This window comes from Lissotriton helveticus, chromosome 1_1 (genome assembly GCF_964261635.1).
Source record: "Lissotriton helveticus chromosome 1_1, aLisHel1.1, whole genome shotgun sequence".
NCBI lineage: Eukaryota > Metazoa > Chordata > Amphibia > Caudata > Salamandridae > Lissotriton > Lissotriton helveticus.
The window spans coordinates 807,902,491-807,918,848 of record NC_136057.1 but is presented as its reverse complement, the minus strand read 5'-3'; the positions used below and the strand labels follow the sequence as shown (position 1 = coordinate 807,918,848).

At 44.7% G+C, this 16,358-nt stretch overlaps 1 protein-coding gene across 2 annotated transcripts in view; it reads right to left on the bottom strand.

The window, feature by feature from the left end:
- Window positions 1-16,358, bottom strand: part of DOCK4 (dedicator of cytokinesis 4) — a 1,604,094-nt gene that overhangs the window by 863,392 nt on the left and 724,344 nt on the right. For both annotated transcript variants that reach the window (XM_078674485.1, XM_078674490.1), the window contains exons 17-20: window positions 12,348-12,504; window positions 7,996-8,093; window positions 7,822-7,905; window positions 7,574-7,674 (exon numbers count right to left, since the gene is read on the bottom strand). In XM_078674485.1, the coding sequence (XP_078530611.1) occupies window positions 7,574-7,674; window positions 7,822-7,905; window positions 7,996-8,093; window positions 12,348-12,504 (440 nt within the window). The remainder of the gene's footprint in view (window positions 1-7,573; window positions 7,675-7,821; window positions 7,906-7,995; window positions 8,094-12,347; window positions 12,505-16,358) is intronic.

Genomic DNA, 16,358 nt, shown 5'->3' with positions numbered 1-16,358 from the left:
ATTCCTTAATAATCGCAATTAAGGACTTGCGAAAGCTTTTCTTGATGCATGTGCCTGATAGTTTTGAGAATTATCAACCCAGTTTGGAGACGGGTACTGAGAAATGCCGCCTGTTTGAAATCAAACAAAAACAACTAACTTGTGCAGGGGTGGACAACACCGCATATCAGAATTATGGTCTGAGAGGGTCCATCTATGGTCGAGGAGGAGAGGCCAGGGGAAGGAGGCAGGCCCCCGCTACATCCCATCTGGTCTACGAACCGTGCATCCGTGCATCACACTCCACCGCGTCATGAGAGTGTATAGGGGTAGGGTATGGTGGACACAATCAATGAGTGAAGGGTGCTCTTTATCTCCCACAACCATCCTGAATCTGCGGCATCTTGTGTCTGTGTTCTACCCAAACGTCTCAACAGAGGGTGGTGTATGCACTAGGGAACCCAGGCCATACCAATTCACTCTGGCCCAGGCTTGTTTCCATCATCACTCTCTTCTACACTACTTTGATTCTGAGTCTGGAGTTCCCATGTGTTCAATACCTCTTTCCATTGTTCTGCTATGGAATGACGACCCAATCCTTTCGACTCCTCCCTAATGAGTATTCTGCCCTCTGCCCCAACCCAGTAAGTTACTAACGGCACTGAATCCACCATTAGCTAATTTTGAGGAGAAGCTTTCTGGTAGAAAATCTGACAATGTCTGTTTCTGCAGGTGGAATTTCCAGCAGAAAATGTGGCTACTGGGAATGTACTCCAACGTATGGAGCACGCATAAGCAGACATACGCTAACCTGGCGGTGGGGGTTGCCATCCAGGATGTTAATTCTCACATTCTTATATTTCCGTGAATGGTTGCCACCATTTCATTGGTTGTGTTTTACAAAAGCAAGTCCACCTGATATGGGGGTCGATCGGTTAGCCAAATTTCCATTTGGTGGCATTTGCAACATTATCATTTTTGGAGGAATTATGTCTGCACATTGACAAAGGGAATGGAGAACATGGGAGTTACTGCCTTATGTCATTTATTACACCCTACGTAGAAGATATTTCACAGCAGGCTTTGCGTTATCAACATCTTCAATAACAGATCATAAAGTGGGTAAATACACGTACCCTTGTTAACACTGAACTTGTATAAACTTAAAGAACACAATTTGAAAAATAAACACATAGATGGATTCATTTGGCAACAAGATAATCACTAAGCATCAGTATAATAAAAGGGCTTTAAATTAACAGCTATGCAGTTCTTAAGTGTTGTGATAGCGCTATATGGATTCAGTAGGCAGATGGTGAATGGGTTCCCGTGCAAAAAGCAGAGTAAGTTGTGGGATCAATTGAGATGTAATGGTAGATGGCCTTTCAGTTTGGAGTTGGTGCACATTTAAAACGCCCTAGATGAAGATGATGGGGAGCATGCACCTGATTCGGAAAAGTATTCCAGCAAATGTAAGCCAGTAGCACCAGAGATCTGAAGAGTGAGGTTACTCTAGGTAAGGGGAGGACTTTGTTTAGGAGATGAACAAGTTACTTACCTTCGGTAACGCTTTTTCTGGTGGATACAGTATCTGCCTGTGGATTCCTCACCTTATGAATATCCCCTGCGCCAGCATTCCTCCCCATGCCGACGAGGTCATCATAGCGTCGCGGTTCCGCATGACGTCACCGGAGTCATAAGAAGACCACGTCGGCGTGATGACGAGTTCCACCCATTTTTTTCCGTGCCACCGAGTCAAAACGGGCGGACCGCCCATAGAGACAATGCATACATAGTATACAGAATTCACACAAATACACTCAGTATATAATGAAATAAGAAAGCTTACATTTAAAACAAGTCAACAATAACAAATCGAGGTAATAAAGTCTTTAGTACACAAAAATACATCCAATAACCAATACCTCAACTTTTAAGGTATAAAAGGGTGGACACAGGGGAGGAGGGTGGGTCACCAGAAAAAGCGTTACCGAAGGTAATTAACTTGTTCTTCTGATGGATACATCTGCCTGTGGATTCCTCACCTTATGAATAGAATCCCACAGCAGGCCAACTACCGGAGGAGGGTGTCCACGCTTCTATACCAAAACGTCTTGTAAAACAGAGCGCACAAAATGGCCGTGTCTCCTCACCTCGGAATCTAAGCAGTAATGGTTTGCGAAAGTGTGGAGGGAGGCCCAAGTTGCGGCATGACAGATGTCCAATACAGGCACACCCCTGGACAAGGCAGAAATAGACAATTTAGCCCTGGTGGAATGAGCTCTAATGCCTACAGGAGGCTCCTTACCAGCCAGGGAGTAGCATATCTTAATGCACAAGATGATCCATCTTGATAAAGTGCACGTGTGCACTGCCTTGCCCTTCATACGACCAGCATATCCAACAGAGAGGTGATCATCTTGACGGAAGTCCTTCGTTATATCCAAATAGAAGCTAATCACCCTCTTTGGATCCAAACGATGAAGCCTCTCCTTCTCCTTGGAAGGGTGAGGGGGAGGATAGAAAGTAGGAAGGGTAATGGACTGTCCTAGATGAAAGGGAGTTACCACCTTAGGCAGAAAAGCAACCCTGGTCAGAAAAGGAGGCTTTGAACTCAAAGCCTGGAGCTCACTCACCCTCCTAGCCGAAGAGATAGCCACTAGATAGACTGTTTTGAATGTCAGTATTCTCAAAGAACAACTGTGCATAGGTTTGAACGTGCAACCCATTACAAAATTTAACACCAGATTTAAATCCCACTGGGGCATACTAAAAAGAGCGGGCGGAAACATGTTAGTGAGCCCATTAATGAACCTTAAGACTATAGGAGACTTAAAAGGAGAAGGCTGATCAGATAAACAAAGGTATGCCGACAAAGCCAACAAATATCCTTTAACAGTGGCCACAGCACAACACTGCTGAGCCAAATGAAGTGAAAAACAAAGAATATCAGAAAGATGCGCTTTCAGAGGATCAAAAGATTTCTCTCCACACCATCTAACATGTTTCGATCACCTGTAGGAGTAGATAGACTTGGTGGAGTGTCGCCTGGCCGATAAAATAACATCCACCACGTCAGGCGGGAGAAAAAAGAATTCAAGTTGCCCCGTTCAATCTCCAGGCATGAAGGTGCAGGCTCTAGACGAGGGGGTGTAGAATCTGCCCCTCCATCTGAGAGAGGAGGTCTGCCCTGAGAGGGAGACAGAGCGGAGGGTGTGATGAGAGGTGAAGAAGGTCCGTGTACCACACCCTTCTAGGCCAATCCGGAGCGATCGATATGACTTGGGCCCGGCCTTGGCGAATCTTCCTCAGAACCCAAGGAATCAATAGTATGGGAGGAAAGGCGTAAAGGAGTTGTAAGCTCCAACTCAACTGAAACGCATCCCCCCAATGCTCCCTGCCTTAGAAACTGGAAACTGCAGAATGACAGGCAGTGCGCGTTCTCCAGAGTGGCAAACAGGTCCACCCGAGGAGTTCCCCACATTTGGAAGATGGGTCGAATTACCTCCGGATGAAGCCTCCACTTGTGGTCGGCGGAGAACTGTAGACTGAGACTTTCCGCACGCACATTCAGCATGCCGGCCAGATGATTTGCCATCAAGCAAATCCATTGGTCCTGAGCCCAGGACCAGAGCCGCAACGCCTCTCTGCAGAGACGGTACGACCCTACTCCTCCCTGCTTGTTGACGTACCACATCGAGGCAGTGTTTTCCATTAGGACTTAAACTGACTGACCACGAAGGTAAGGGAGAAAGGTCTTGAGCGCCAAACGTATCGCCCGCAATTCCAGAAGGTTGATGTGAAGCAACCTTTCCCCTGGGGACCAAAGACCATTGCTCTCCAGATCCCCCAGATGAGCACCCCACCCTAGGGTAGAGGCATCCGTTATCACTGTGGCCACCGAAGGAGGAAGATGGAAGGGCTTCCCTTGAGACAGATTGCCCTCCACACTCCACCAAGACAGATCCGCTGCGGCTTCTCTGGAGATCCTTACAGACTCCCTGAGATCTCTGTTGTGCTGATACCACTGCCTGCAGAGACACCACTGGAGCGCCCTCATGTGCCAGCGTGCATGGTTGACCAACAGGATGCAGGAAGCGAACAGACCGAGCAGGCGAAGGACCTTCAGAACTGGAACAACTGCTCCATTGTAAAACAGAGGAATCATTTCCTGAATGTCGAGAATCCTTTGCGGAGGCGGAAAAGCCCCACACACAGTGGTAACCAGTGCTGCCCCTATGAACAGGTTGCGCTGTGAGGGCACCAGGTGAGACTTGGATACCTTTATCGAAAACCCAATTCATACAACAGCTGGGCTGTAACCTGCAGATGATGACACACCATCCCTGGCGACTCTGTTTTCAAAAGCCAATCGTCCAGGAAGGGGAAAACAGGAATCCCCGACCTCCTGAGATGGGCAGCCACCACTGCCATCACCTTGGTGAAGACTCGAGGTGCGGGAGTAAGACCAAACGGAAGGACCGAAAATTGGTAATGTTGCGACCCAACCGTAGAACGGAGATACTTCGTGTGCAACTTCAGGATTGGGATATGAAAATACGCATCCTGAAAGTCGATGGACACCATCCAATCCTCTTGTTGAAGCGCCTGAAGAACCTGCACTAGGGTGAGCATCTTGAAACTCTCCTGCATGAGACACCGATTCAAGATTCTGAGGTCCAGGATAGGACGTAACTTGCCATCCTTCTTGGGAATCAGGAAATACCGGGAGTAGCAACACTGACCCCTTTCCTGCTCTGGAACCACCTCTATTGCACCTTTCTATAATAGGGTAAGAACCTTCTTCTGAAGGAGAAGCAAATGTTCCTCCATGCAAACCCCCTGACAAGAAGGGTAAGGAGGAGGGAATTCCCTGAAGGGAAGGGCGTACCCTTTTTCTACAAGATCTAAAACCCAAAGGTCCAAAAGGATTAATTTCCAATTTTGTGGAAAATGGGTAAGCCGGCCTCCCACGGGATCCACATGATCCAGGATGGCGGATCTAGGGCTGCATTACCAGGAGGGGTTGGGGAAGTAGAGGAGGAGGAAGAGGGTTGACCTACAGCTCCACGAAGGCGACCTCTGCCATTACCCCTGTAACTCCTATAGAAGGCATTTTGCTGCTGTTGCTGCTGCTGAGACTGCCTGGAACCATGAAAGAAAGACTTTTCAAAGCCACGGTATCATTTATATCCATAGCCTTTTGATTGAGTCTACAGACCCAAAGGTCTTGCCGTTACCTTACTGTCCTTAAATCTCTGCAGAGCAGAGTCAGCCTTTTCACCAAAAAGCTTGGAACCATCAAATGGCAAATCAATAAGAGCAGCCTGCACGTCAGGAGAGAACCCCGAAGACTTTAACCATGCATGCCTTCTTGTAGCAATAGATGAGCCCATGACTCTGGCAACAGAATCCGCTGTATCCAGGCAAGACTGAATAACCTGGTGAGCAGCCGCTTGAGCATTAACCAACACCTCACTCAGATTCTCCTTGTCCTCCTCAGATAACTTAGGGAGAAGCTGTTTTGCAGAGTCCATTAAAGCATGAATGTACCTGCCCAAGAGACATGTGGCGTTGGTAGACTTTAATGCCATACTGGCTGAAGAAAAGACCTTTTTTGCAGACTGCTCCAACTTCTTAGATTCCCTGTCTGCCGGAGCTTGCGAAAACGCACCTGATGACTGCTTTGAGCAAGAAGCCTGCACCACCAGACTTTCAGGAGATGGATGAGAGGAAAGGAAAACAGGATCACCAGGAGCCGGTTGATACCTTCTCGAGACTGACCTCGAAACTGCAGGAGCCGAAAGAGTATTGTGCCACACCTCAAGTATTGGCTCAGTAAGAGCAGCATTAAATGGCAAGAGTGGTTCAACCACCGAAGAAGGAGAATGAAGCACTTCAGTGAGAAGATTAGGCATATACTCCGCCACAGGAAGCTGCAAGTCCAAAAGTTCTGCAGCCTTCCTGATAACTGTGTGATATGGAGCAACATCCTTAGAGGGAGAAGCCTTTTGAGAAACAAAGTCCCACTCTGGAGAAGTATCAAGCCCACTTGCATCACACAAGCCTTCAAATACATCTTCTGTGTCATACACCTCTCCTTCCTCCCTCTCTTCATCCCGGTACTGCTCTTCTTCCAATAACCTCTGCGCCTCTCTCCTCGAACACATCTTCGGTTGCGGATCGGCGGCGCCACACGCGGTGTCGGCGGCTCTGGGAGCGGCATCGAAGGTGGATCCATAAGCGGAGCCGATCGTATCCGGGAAGCTTCACGGGATGGAGCCGGAGACTGCCCATACGGCGTCAACATCCTCGAAGCGGGAAAAGACCAGGACGACGTCGCTGGCATAAAGGGGGCCTGAGGATACTGATGAGGCACACCCAAATTATAATCCAAATAAACCCATGGGACCCGAAGGCGCTCCAGAGGGGTACGAGGCCCTGGTGAAAACACCATACACCGCATTTTAAAAATGCGAGGGATCAGAGTCCGGCATCGGAAACTGAGGGTAAGAAGCCGGTCCCGGATCCGATCAAGGTACCTCAGGAGTCAGACCAGCTGGAGCCACAGGAGGAACAGATGGAGCCAAAGAAACCTCATCATCATCTGCCGGATTCGAAGGCGAGAATCTCGGCGTCATTGCCTACTTTGAAGTCCCCTTATAAGAAGGAGAATGAGCCGGAGTCACCTGAGGAGATACTGATCAAGAAGGAGAAATAAACTCCTTTTCTCAACTTTGAGGAAAAGGAGAAGGCGACCTCACCATGTCTCCTCTTCTTCTTGTGCTTCTTCTTGGAGTCGTGATGTCAAAGAACTAGATTTTGACCTTTTTCGACTCCTTTTCGCTTTTCTAGCTTTGGCCATGTAAAGTTTGGCTTCTCGCTCCTTTAACACCTTTGGATTCATCTTTCTGCACGAAGAGCATCCCTCGACATCAGGATCTGAAGACAAACACCAAAGGCAATCCTCATGCGGGTCAGTAATCGACATATGTTTACCGCATTCCTTGCAAGGTTTAAATCCTGACTTCCTCGGAGCAGACATGACAAAGAAGGAAGAGATACAATCCAAAATACAAAGTATCCAAACAAAGTATGTAGAGTCCCAGAAAAAAACGTTGGCGTCGACAGCGTGGAAAAAAGGGAACTGACGTCATCACATCGACGTGGTTTTCTTATGGCTTTGGTGACTTCATGCGGAGCCGCGTGCGGAGCCATGACGCTATGACGACTTCGTCGGCGCAGGGAGGTAGGAAACATTTCCGCGGAATGCTGGCGCAGGGGATATTCATAAGGTGAGGAATCCACAGGCAGATGTATCCATCAGAAATGATGGCTATAATATCTCATAGACATGGCATGTGGGTGAACAGAGCATCGTTGTTTTATCAAGGTGGACTGGGCAGGCGTTGCACAATCAAAAAAACCAGGGTCAATAAATTTGATAAAAGGTACACAAGTCCTTACCATGGACTTCGATTAAATATACGTTAATTTAAAAGTCTAGCTTAGCATTGAGAAAAACATTCCTTTTGCAGAGAATCAGTGTGAAGGACAAATATTTTGAAACAAATTAAAAATGAATGTGCCCTACCTGTACGCAAGTGCTCCAGCAAAATGACTCTCAATATAAGTATCCATAACTGGTTTAAAATGTTGGAACTTGCTATCCTGCATTAAGTTAATTATATGCACCTGAAAAAAAGTATAAACATTTTATTAACCATGCTCTTACACTGTTTAAATATGTATGTTAAAAGTTTCTGGGGGATCAATATTTTTAATTTATTTTCACTTTATAAATACTTATGTTATAAGCTATATTGTTTAACTTCAACTTACCAAACAATCAAATACTTTTGATCCATACTTTTGAGAACTTTCATCCAAAATCCCAAATAATGTGTCTAAGGTATCCTGTAGGAACTATCAAAAGCAGATAGAGACATTTATTAGTTAACTGCAAGTGCTTGTGCAAAATAAATTATAATGCAAATAAGAAAATGGTCTGCTTACCTTAACTATTTCTGAACCATCTATTTCTTTTAATTTCGACAGACAAACTGTGATTTTTTCTGGATGGGCTCGCCATTTAAGAAGATCCAGCATGTCTCCTGTAAAAGTGTACAATGATTTATTGTAAATGACAGAGTAGATTAAAAAATAATAATACCATCAAGTTCATGTGATCTAGGTTGTAACAGGACCAAAAGTCACACCAATATTCAAACAAGCATTTGCAATGCAATAGTTCTCGCATTTACTAAACTCACGAAAATGCGAGACCTATTGCAATGCAAATCGTTGTTTACAAAAGCGCCCTGTGCAGCGCTTTCACTTTAATGGCGGCCGTGTCCCTTTCCTTAGACACAGCTCATCTGAATAAAGAGGCATGGCCAACATTAATGTGAAAATTAAGCTTTCCTTATTAGAGAGCGCGTCCTGCCTGTTTGCAGGCAGCTAAAAAGCATTTAACAAAATAGTGCTTGTAGACTGTAATTAAAGCCTACCGAGCAACAATACACGTAACAGGGGGTTTCACAAATGAAGACAACCCGGTACTAAGGAGGGACTACCAAGCCTATTACCGAATCAGAAGCTAACATTTACCAAGGACAATGACACAAGCCAATGAAAAATATGGGCTGGGAGTGGGCGGGGCTTCACCTCCATACTCCGAATACATCATGCCTCGCAGAGCAGCGCATGAACTGCCCAGGCTCAACCTAAAAAGGGGAGCTAAAGTGAAATTGACAAATGATTATGCACTATGAAAGCGTAAACATTACTGGCATGCTGTCTCAAATCATACACAACAGGTATGCATTGTTATTATTAACATAATATATTGTAGCTACAACTATTTTTAGCAACATTTTTAAAGTGATACACTACATTAGTAAAACAAAATGCATTGTATGCTGAAGGATACAATCCCAAATTCTGCAAAATAATATGGATATAAGATAAATAATAAATAAGTAATTTGGGAACAAAAATCTTCCTTAATTCTTGCAAACACTCAAAAGACATTTAGTTCCAACATTCAAACTACGTTACTTCACATATTAGTCATCTGGTGCCTCATTTAACTTGAGGGAGGCTCCCAAACGTGCCAGTGAAAACAAAGAGCACAAATGCCATAATGCCAGTCTGATGGCACTATGGGTCATTACCTCACATGGGTAGCTGGAGGGGCCGTACACTAATCATACCAAAAATTGCCCATATTTTTTATTTGTGCACTATGCGTTTAAAAAAAAAGAAAGGATTTGAACAAACATTTATTAATAAAATGTAGTTGACGATTCCTATTGTAAAACCAAAATGATGAAGAAACTTTTAAAATGGCTGATTAAATGGCTGCAAATATGCAAACAATGAAAAGGTTCATTCTAAAGTTTTGTTAAATTTGAAAACTGAAATGCAAAAATATAAATTAAGAACCCTTATTTCGACAAATACTTCACAGAGTGAGGCTTCATTACATGTGTAGGTCTGCAAAAAAACCAAGCTAGACAGGAGTTAGGACAGATGTAATGCAAACTAATGTTAATATATACTGAAAAATCACATTACATTCGATTGGTTTTGGTGGTAGTTTACTTGGATGAACTGATTTAGAGGGTGAGAGTGGAGTATATGGTTTGTGAGAGTTCAGTGCCAGTTCTTACAATATTCTGTTTTGCAGCTCTTCTGTGGACTTTTTCACATTAGAGTCATACACTGCTTAGGTGTTAGACAGGCACCTACAATACTACACAGAAACAAGGCATCCAGTTGTCCCAACAGGCTTCCAGTGTTATCAAGAAACTAGCTACTGCCCGGAAAATAAGTTGTTTTTGACTTCGTCTAGAATTTGCTGTACTAGGAAACATCAACTCAGCCGATGATATGGAAAGCCTTGTTTGGTGACAGCTGTTTGAAGCTACATGTGTGAATCATATTGGTATGTGGCTCTGCTACCCAGTTTTCTTCTTAACCTTTTCCTTCTGGATCATGATGTGCAGAACAATATTCCTTCGTGTTTCAAGAGTGTCTTATGAACTGTAGACCTTCAGGGGCCAGAAACTAAGTAGCTTATGGACAGAGAGTCCAAGCCAATATGCTATTCATAGGGCCCAGTGATCAACTGTGCTTCCCCATGCACATTGCAGAAGGCAGTGCCCTCTCTATTCCAGATCCTTAAAGAGGTCAGATAGGTCAGACACACGTACACACACAAACACACACTCATGCAACACTTGTACACTCCTTTTCACACAAACTTAGGCACCAATATGCATCCACAGCACACAAGGTGAATGGCAGTGACGGAAGAGTGCCAATTTCAGCCAGAGCAGCTGAAATACAGGACTGTAGAAGTTGGGATTGTCTTTTGGTGACTGGACACAGGAGTAGCCGAAGAGCAGAGCGACCCAAGGAGGAACAAAGACAGGTAAGTGCTACTTTGTGTGAGAGGATAGGGGTCTGAATGTTACCACTTTTTGTCTACAGGAAAAACAGTAGAAAATTAAATTTTGACTACAAAAACAACAAATAATGTTATACATTAATGGATAAAGGTAAGAGTACTGGGAGGAGGGGCAAGAGTCTCCTGCTAAAGTAAAGAGGAGTATTTGAAGTGATATGGGGAGGGGGAATAGTAAGACGTTTTTAGGATTCAGAGATTGGTAGCATTGAAGGGCCATAGGAGAATCAAATAGAAGTAAGGGGTTTTTTAGGGTTCAGAAAAGGGTAGTGCTAAGGGTAGTAACAGTTGTAAAGATTCAATGAAGGGTAGCAATAAGTAGGAAGTTTTTAAGGTTGAAGGATGTGTAGAACTCAGGAGTCCCTGGTAAGCAACCCAGGACCAGTTTGGTATTAGTTATGGGCTCATCAGCCAGGTACAGCTTGGTTCAAGTGGCACAGTGAACATGGGACCCATGTTTGGGTATATACATGCCACTTGGGACAGAACAAGAAACACACGAACCGTAAAGGGAAGGAATGTTTGCAATTTGTCTACCCACTGGCAATCGCTCAAGGTAGCATCCCAATCCATTGTTCTTTTGTTCACCATGCCACCTCAGTTGGGACCCAGCCATATGCAAATCAATCTTGACCCTGCTCCGTATGGGAACAGTCCAGCCCGAACTGCCAGGCCAGGTCCTTCCTGGATTGGAAACAAGCATCATAGGAACGGTTTTGGGGTTTCACCCCTTGTGTTTGCTTTGTTCGCCATTTCCATTCCGTCAAAGCAGACTTCAAGACATGTCATCGCAACGGGTGTCCGAGTATTAGGGGAGCAGTTGTGGCCAGAAAATATCCATTCATGCAAAGGATGGTGCCAGAATTTGTATGGGGACCTGGGGGCCAAGGTCAGTGTGTGTGTGCTGCTATCTTGCTAGGCCACATCCCTCGTGTTTAGAGGAAGTTTACATACCTACATTCATAAAGACCTTACTGTATTTCCTATGAATTCTTAATTCACACATGCAGGTTTTCTTTGATGACATTTATGGACACTCCCAATTTCAAATGTATGTAATGTTACCTTCAACTACGTCATTTTTACCTCTACCAATTATGTATTATTATTTGCCACATTTTAGGTCCAGTGCATTGGGAAAAATTCTAAATAATGAAATATTCTAACACCACTGAAAATATAAAAATCCACTCACAAAATCAGCAACATAAACATTGTTACTCTCTTCTTGTTGTTGATATGTTCTTCATTCAAACTGAGTTCATAGACAGTGTTGTTCCCTCAAAATCTAATTTTAAAGGGAAAATGTAAAGTGGTTGCAGGTTCAAAAGGGCATTCAAACCACGATTGGGAGTGTCCAGTGTGTTATGTGATAATTATTGCAGATTATAATCTGATAACCCAGGATTCGGAATTTAACAGGTACAATAAATATCACCTACAAGTTTACCTGTCAAAAATGAAGCATAACCGGGAGATATATGTGAATTCAGCACCCAAATCTGCATGTTCAGGTATCTACCTGGCATATTCTCCCAGAAAATTTCACAGGTTTGACAGATGTATGTAAACTTTATAGCGCCCTGTAATGAATGGATGAGGTAAACTCTGCCCACTTGTACATGCAACCCCTCCATAAACAGGTGCTGGCACAGCAGTTGTTATTTACAGTGGCACTCAAACTAGGTCATAATATTTAGACAGCTAACAAGGGTGAGCAGTTCTAGGTGACCATACCCAGGCTATTGTGAACTATTTACACACGATCAAATGGTTAATCTGAGGTATGTGTGAACTGCCAGGACAACACATGCAATGTTTTATATTACGCTATAACATGTAATTAGGACGTTCAATGAAACAAAATGCCATTGCACTAAAAGGACCACTGTCTTACCGTTTTGAGTAAGTTTAGTGGAGCAAAGAAATGATGTTATCCAAAAGGACTCTTTAGTAATTTTGACTGCTTGGTTGTTGTTACCAAGGAGGTTCGCCTTTGTAAAGGGCTGCCTGAGGTAGCGGGAAACATCCTGGAACGTTGTGTTTTCTTCACACTGAAAAAATAAATAACAATTGTAATGCACTCACTTCCATGTTTTCTGTAACCATAAAGTATTTTGAAGTACAGATTTCTGAACCACATGCACTACGTATTTGCTTGTATTTCTGCAAATCGATTTCTAACAAAATGAAATATTGTAACCACAAGATACAATATGGATTGGATGCTGATATACAGAAAGTGTTCTGGATCCTAAAGACCAGTAAACCCTAAGAACAAGTTACTCACCTTCAGTAACACTCTTTCTTGTGCATGCTCTATTTAACAGCAGATTCCTCACTTTGCGAATATTCCTCTGAAGCAGTACTCATGCATGCTGGTAGGGGAGGTCAGGTGGCTCCACACAGCCTTCGTTCCACTGTGGAAATGGCATATGGAACCACATGTAAGCCCTAACATTGGCATCTGATGTCAGTTTTTTTCGTAGGATTGCCCGACCCCTTAGACACAGATGCCATCCACAAATTGGTATGGCCAGTTTGCAGAGTCAATACCACAGAATAGGGAGGTGGGGGTGAGTGGTGAGGAATTTGAGGTTATATAGAGTATCTAGCAGAAAGAGCATTACCGAAAGGCAAGTGACTTGTTGTTCTGATGGACACTTCTAACCGCATATGCCTCTCATTGCAATATCAAAACAGAATCTCCCAAGGTTGTGGGTCTGTGGAATGATCAGACAAAAAGTCCTGCAAGACCGGAGGCAGTCTTCTCTTAAAACCTGGATTAAATACAATAGGTTTCCCTGGTGCTGCACTCACTATGGCCTCCTATCCCATTTCAGAGTTCATATGTTTCATCTGTCATGTTCAAATAGCAGGAGGCCAACAGTTCCAGTAGCCTTAGAGTAGACCTCTCTTAAATACAGAAAAGAGACTGAAATGTCAGAAGCCTGAATGTCCTGGACTCTCCAATCTGGGAGAAAGGCACGAAAACTAAACTATATCTAGGATGGCTCCAATGAACAAGAGTGTCTGCAGAGGGTTCAGGGGCGACTTTGGCCCGTTGATACAGGGAAATGGAAATACACATTCTCTAGGACCAGAGCTACCATCTAGTCTCCAGGATCCAGGACAGGCTGAACCTGGGATAGTATAAGCATCTTGAGCCTGTCCTTTGTCAGCAAGTCATTCAGAGGGCTAAGATTTAAAAAAAAAAAAAGGTCAAAGGTCTCCATTCTTCTTGGGTACAAGGAGGTAGCAGGAGTAACACTCAGCCTCCAAAGCCGGAATCCTCTCTATGGCCTCTTTAGCCAAAAGGGCCGACAAGTCCTGCTGCAAAAAGGACAGCTGGTGCTCTGTCAGCTGCCCTGATGGGGGTGGAAAGTACAGTGGACTAAAAAGAAATTGAGGGCGTAAACCTGTTGTACAAATGGGAGAAACCATCTGTCGAAACGATGATCTTGCTACTACTAGAGGAAAAGGCAGATCCTGCCTTCTACGGGGTGGCTTTGTGCTGTGAAGCATACACTTAAGCAGTTTTTAAACTGTGGCTGCTGGATGGTTGGGGGGCTGAGTTATGTACTGTCCCCGATCTCGAAAGGGCTGAGGAGCCTGGTGTGCTAGTGTCTGATACAACAAACTACAGGCGTAACCCTGAAATAGGAGGACTTACTGGGGAAACTGATGAATGTTGAGAGGCCCAGTAAGCAAGCTGCAGTGCGACTTTGTGTGAATTGCTTTAAGGCTGAATTCTCTCGACTTCAACCAGTCGCAGTGCAAAGTCTTAGGGTGTTACTTCCAAGGTCAAAAACGGAACAACGCCTGTCATCATTCTTGAGGACAATAAAGCAATAGAAGTAACACCCATGTCAGATCCCATTCTCCGGAACCAGGTGCACAGCAACTTTGCTCAAAAGAATCACGACCTCCTTGAAAGTGACGATGAAGTGGCCATATTGGCCGCCTGGGATCACATCACCATCCGGACCCGGTGGCGTGGGTAGGTCGAGCTGTCGGAGACACGGGAGACTAGAACCATATTTTGGATGTCTGAACCCGATGTACAGTCCGCCGGGTACTGTTGTTGTGTGTATACTTGACACATTAGGCAGATGCAGCGCAACACAGGTACATTACCACATGGAGCACCTTTTCCTTGTTGTGAGGTTTTTAGAATAGTACACGAGATATTCAGGTAGATCCCATAAACGTAGACAGTTTTCCATTAAAGATACTTTCTTTACTGAGGTCCTGAAGAATCGCGAGTCATTGTACACACACGCGAGAAACATGTCGACCGTTTAGAGCACACACTAACCGAGACTCATATAGGAAACATTGAATTCCAACGAGTACTGGCTAGTCTTTCATTTTAATTAAAGCAGGGGACCCCAGAATAAACTTTATCGTGGTACTCCTAGCTTAATTTTAACTCACATATACTTCTACGCTCTTTTGGACCCGAACCCAGACTTCACCTGACGGCAGTTGGATAAAAGATCTCCGCTAAAGTGCCCCTCTTTGAGGTGTCGCCCGTTGGGTATTGCACCGCCGACCCAACGAGGAGCAGCCCAGATGATGAAGCATGACACCTGAAAGGGTGTGTGAGGGCATTACATCCAACAAAATGGATGCCCAACTGTAAGACTCATTGAGACCATACAGTATCCAAACATTAGTGTGACACGTACATTCACTCATTTGAGGAACAGCCCAGCCTTCTTTGTAAAACTTGCCATATAAGTGCTACTCTAGCTTGCTGCCATCAGTTTCTCTCATGGCTATTTCCACGCTATTAATGGAGAGCCATGTAAGGAACAGTGTTTAATAAGTGTGCAGTGTCTAATGGGATCTTTGGCATGAAGAGCCCAGGTCACAGAGGTGGGAAGAGCGGACGGGTGGTGAGGAATCTGTAGTTGGATCGAGTCTCCATCAGAAAAATAATTACCCAAGCTAAGCCACTTGTTCTTCTGATACATACTTGTAACTGCATATTCCCCACCTTAGAATAGATACCCAAGAAATATTCCCCCAAGGTGGGCCTGTGAACTGGCTTAAACTAAGAAGTCCTGGAGGACTGAGCATGTGAAATGCCATTCTCGACAGACCTGACTATAGGCGCAGCAGTTTGGCAGATATCCAGGAAAGGTACCCCACATACTAACACAGTAGTGTCAGCCATAGCAAATATTAATAAAATCCATAGAGTGATGGCCATAGCCGTAGAAAATATCCCATGGCAGTGGTGTTGTCCGTGAACACCTGAGCCAACATTCTTTTAATGGATGGGGGAGGAAGGCTTTCAATGTCAAGTGAATTGCCCTCAGTTTCAGAAGATTGATGTGAAGCTGGTATACCACAGAAGACCAGAGTTCTCTGATCTCCATCCCTCTCAGGCTGCCACCCCAACCCAGAAGGGAGGAGTTGGTCACCACTGTTAACCCCAGATGGAGAAGGAAGAGGGGTCTGCTAGTGGGCCAATCGCAGTTTGTTAGCCATCACTGCAGATACTTTGCAGCTTCCGTTGAAATTTGGACTAGGTCAGAAGTATTACCCTGATGCTGGGCCCACTGGGACTTGAAGTCCCACTGCAGAGCCACATGTGCCATCAGGTGTGCTTCACTAGCAGGATGCAAAAGGCCATCAGGTCCAAAAGGCTCAGTCAGCTTCACCGAAATCTAGGACAGAGGTTGACACATCAGGTTCATGGCCCAAATGTCCTGGACTCTGCGCTCTGGAGAGAAGGTGCAGAACTTCATTGTATCCGGAACAGTTCCAATGAAAGGAAATGTCTGGGACAGAAAAAAGTCTGACTTCGGCATGCTGACAGTGCACCCCAGCAAATGCATGATGTTCGCTGTCATCTGGAGATATGAATGATGACTGTCTGGGGTGAGCCAGTCATCGT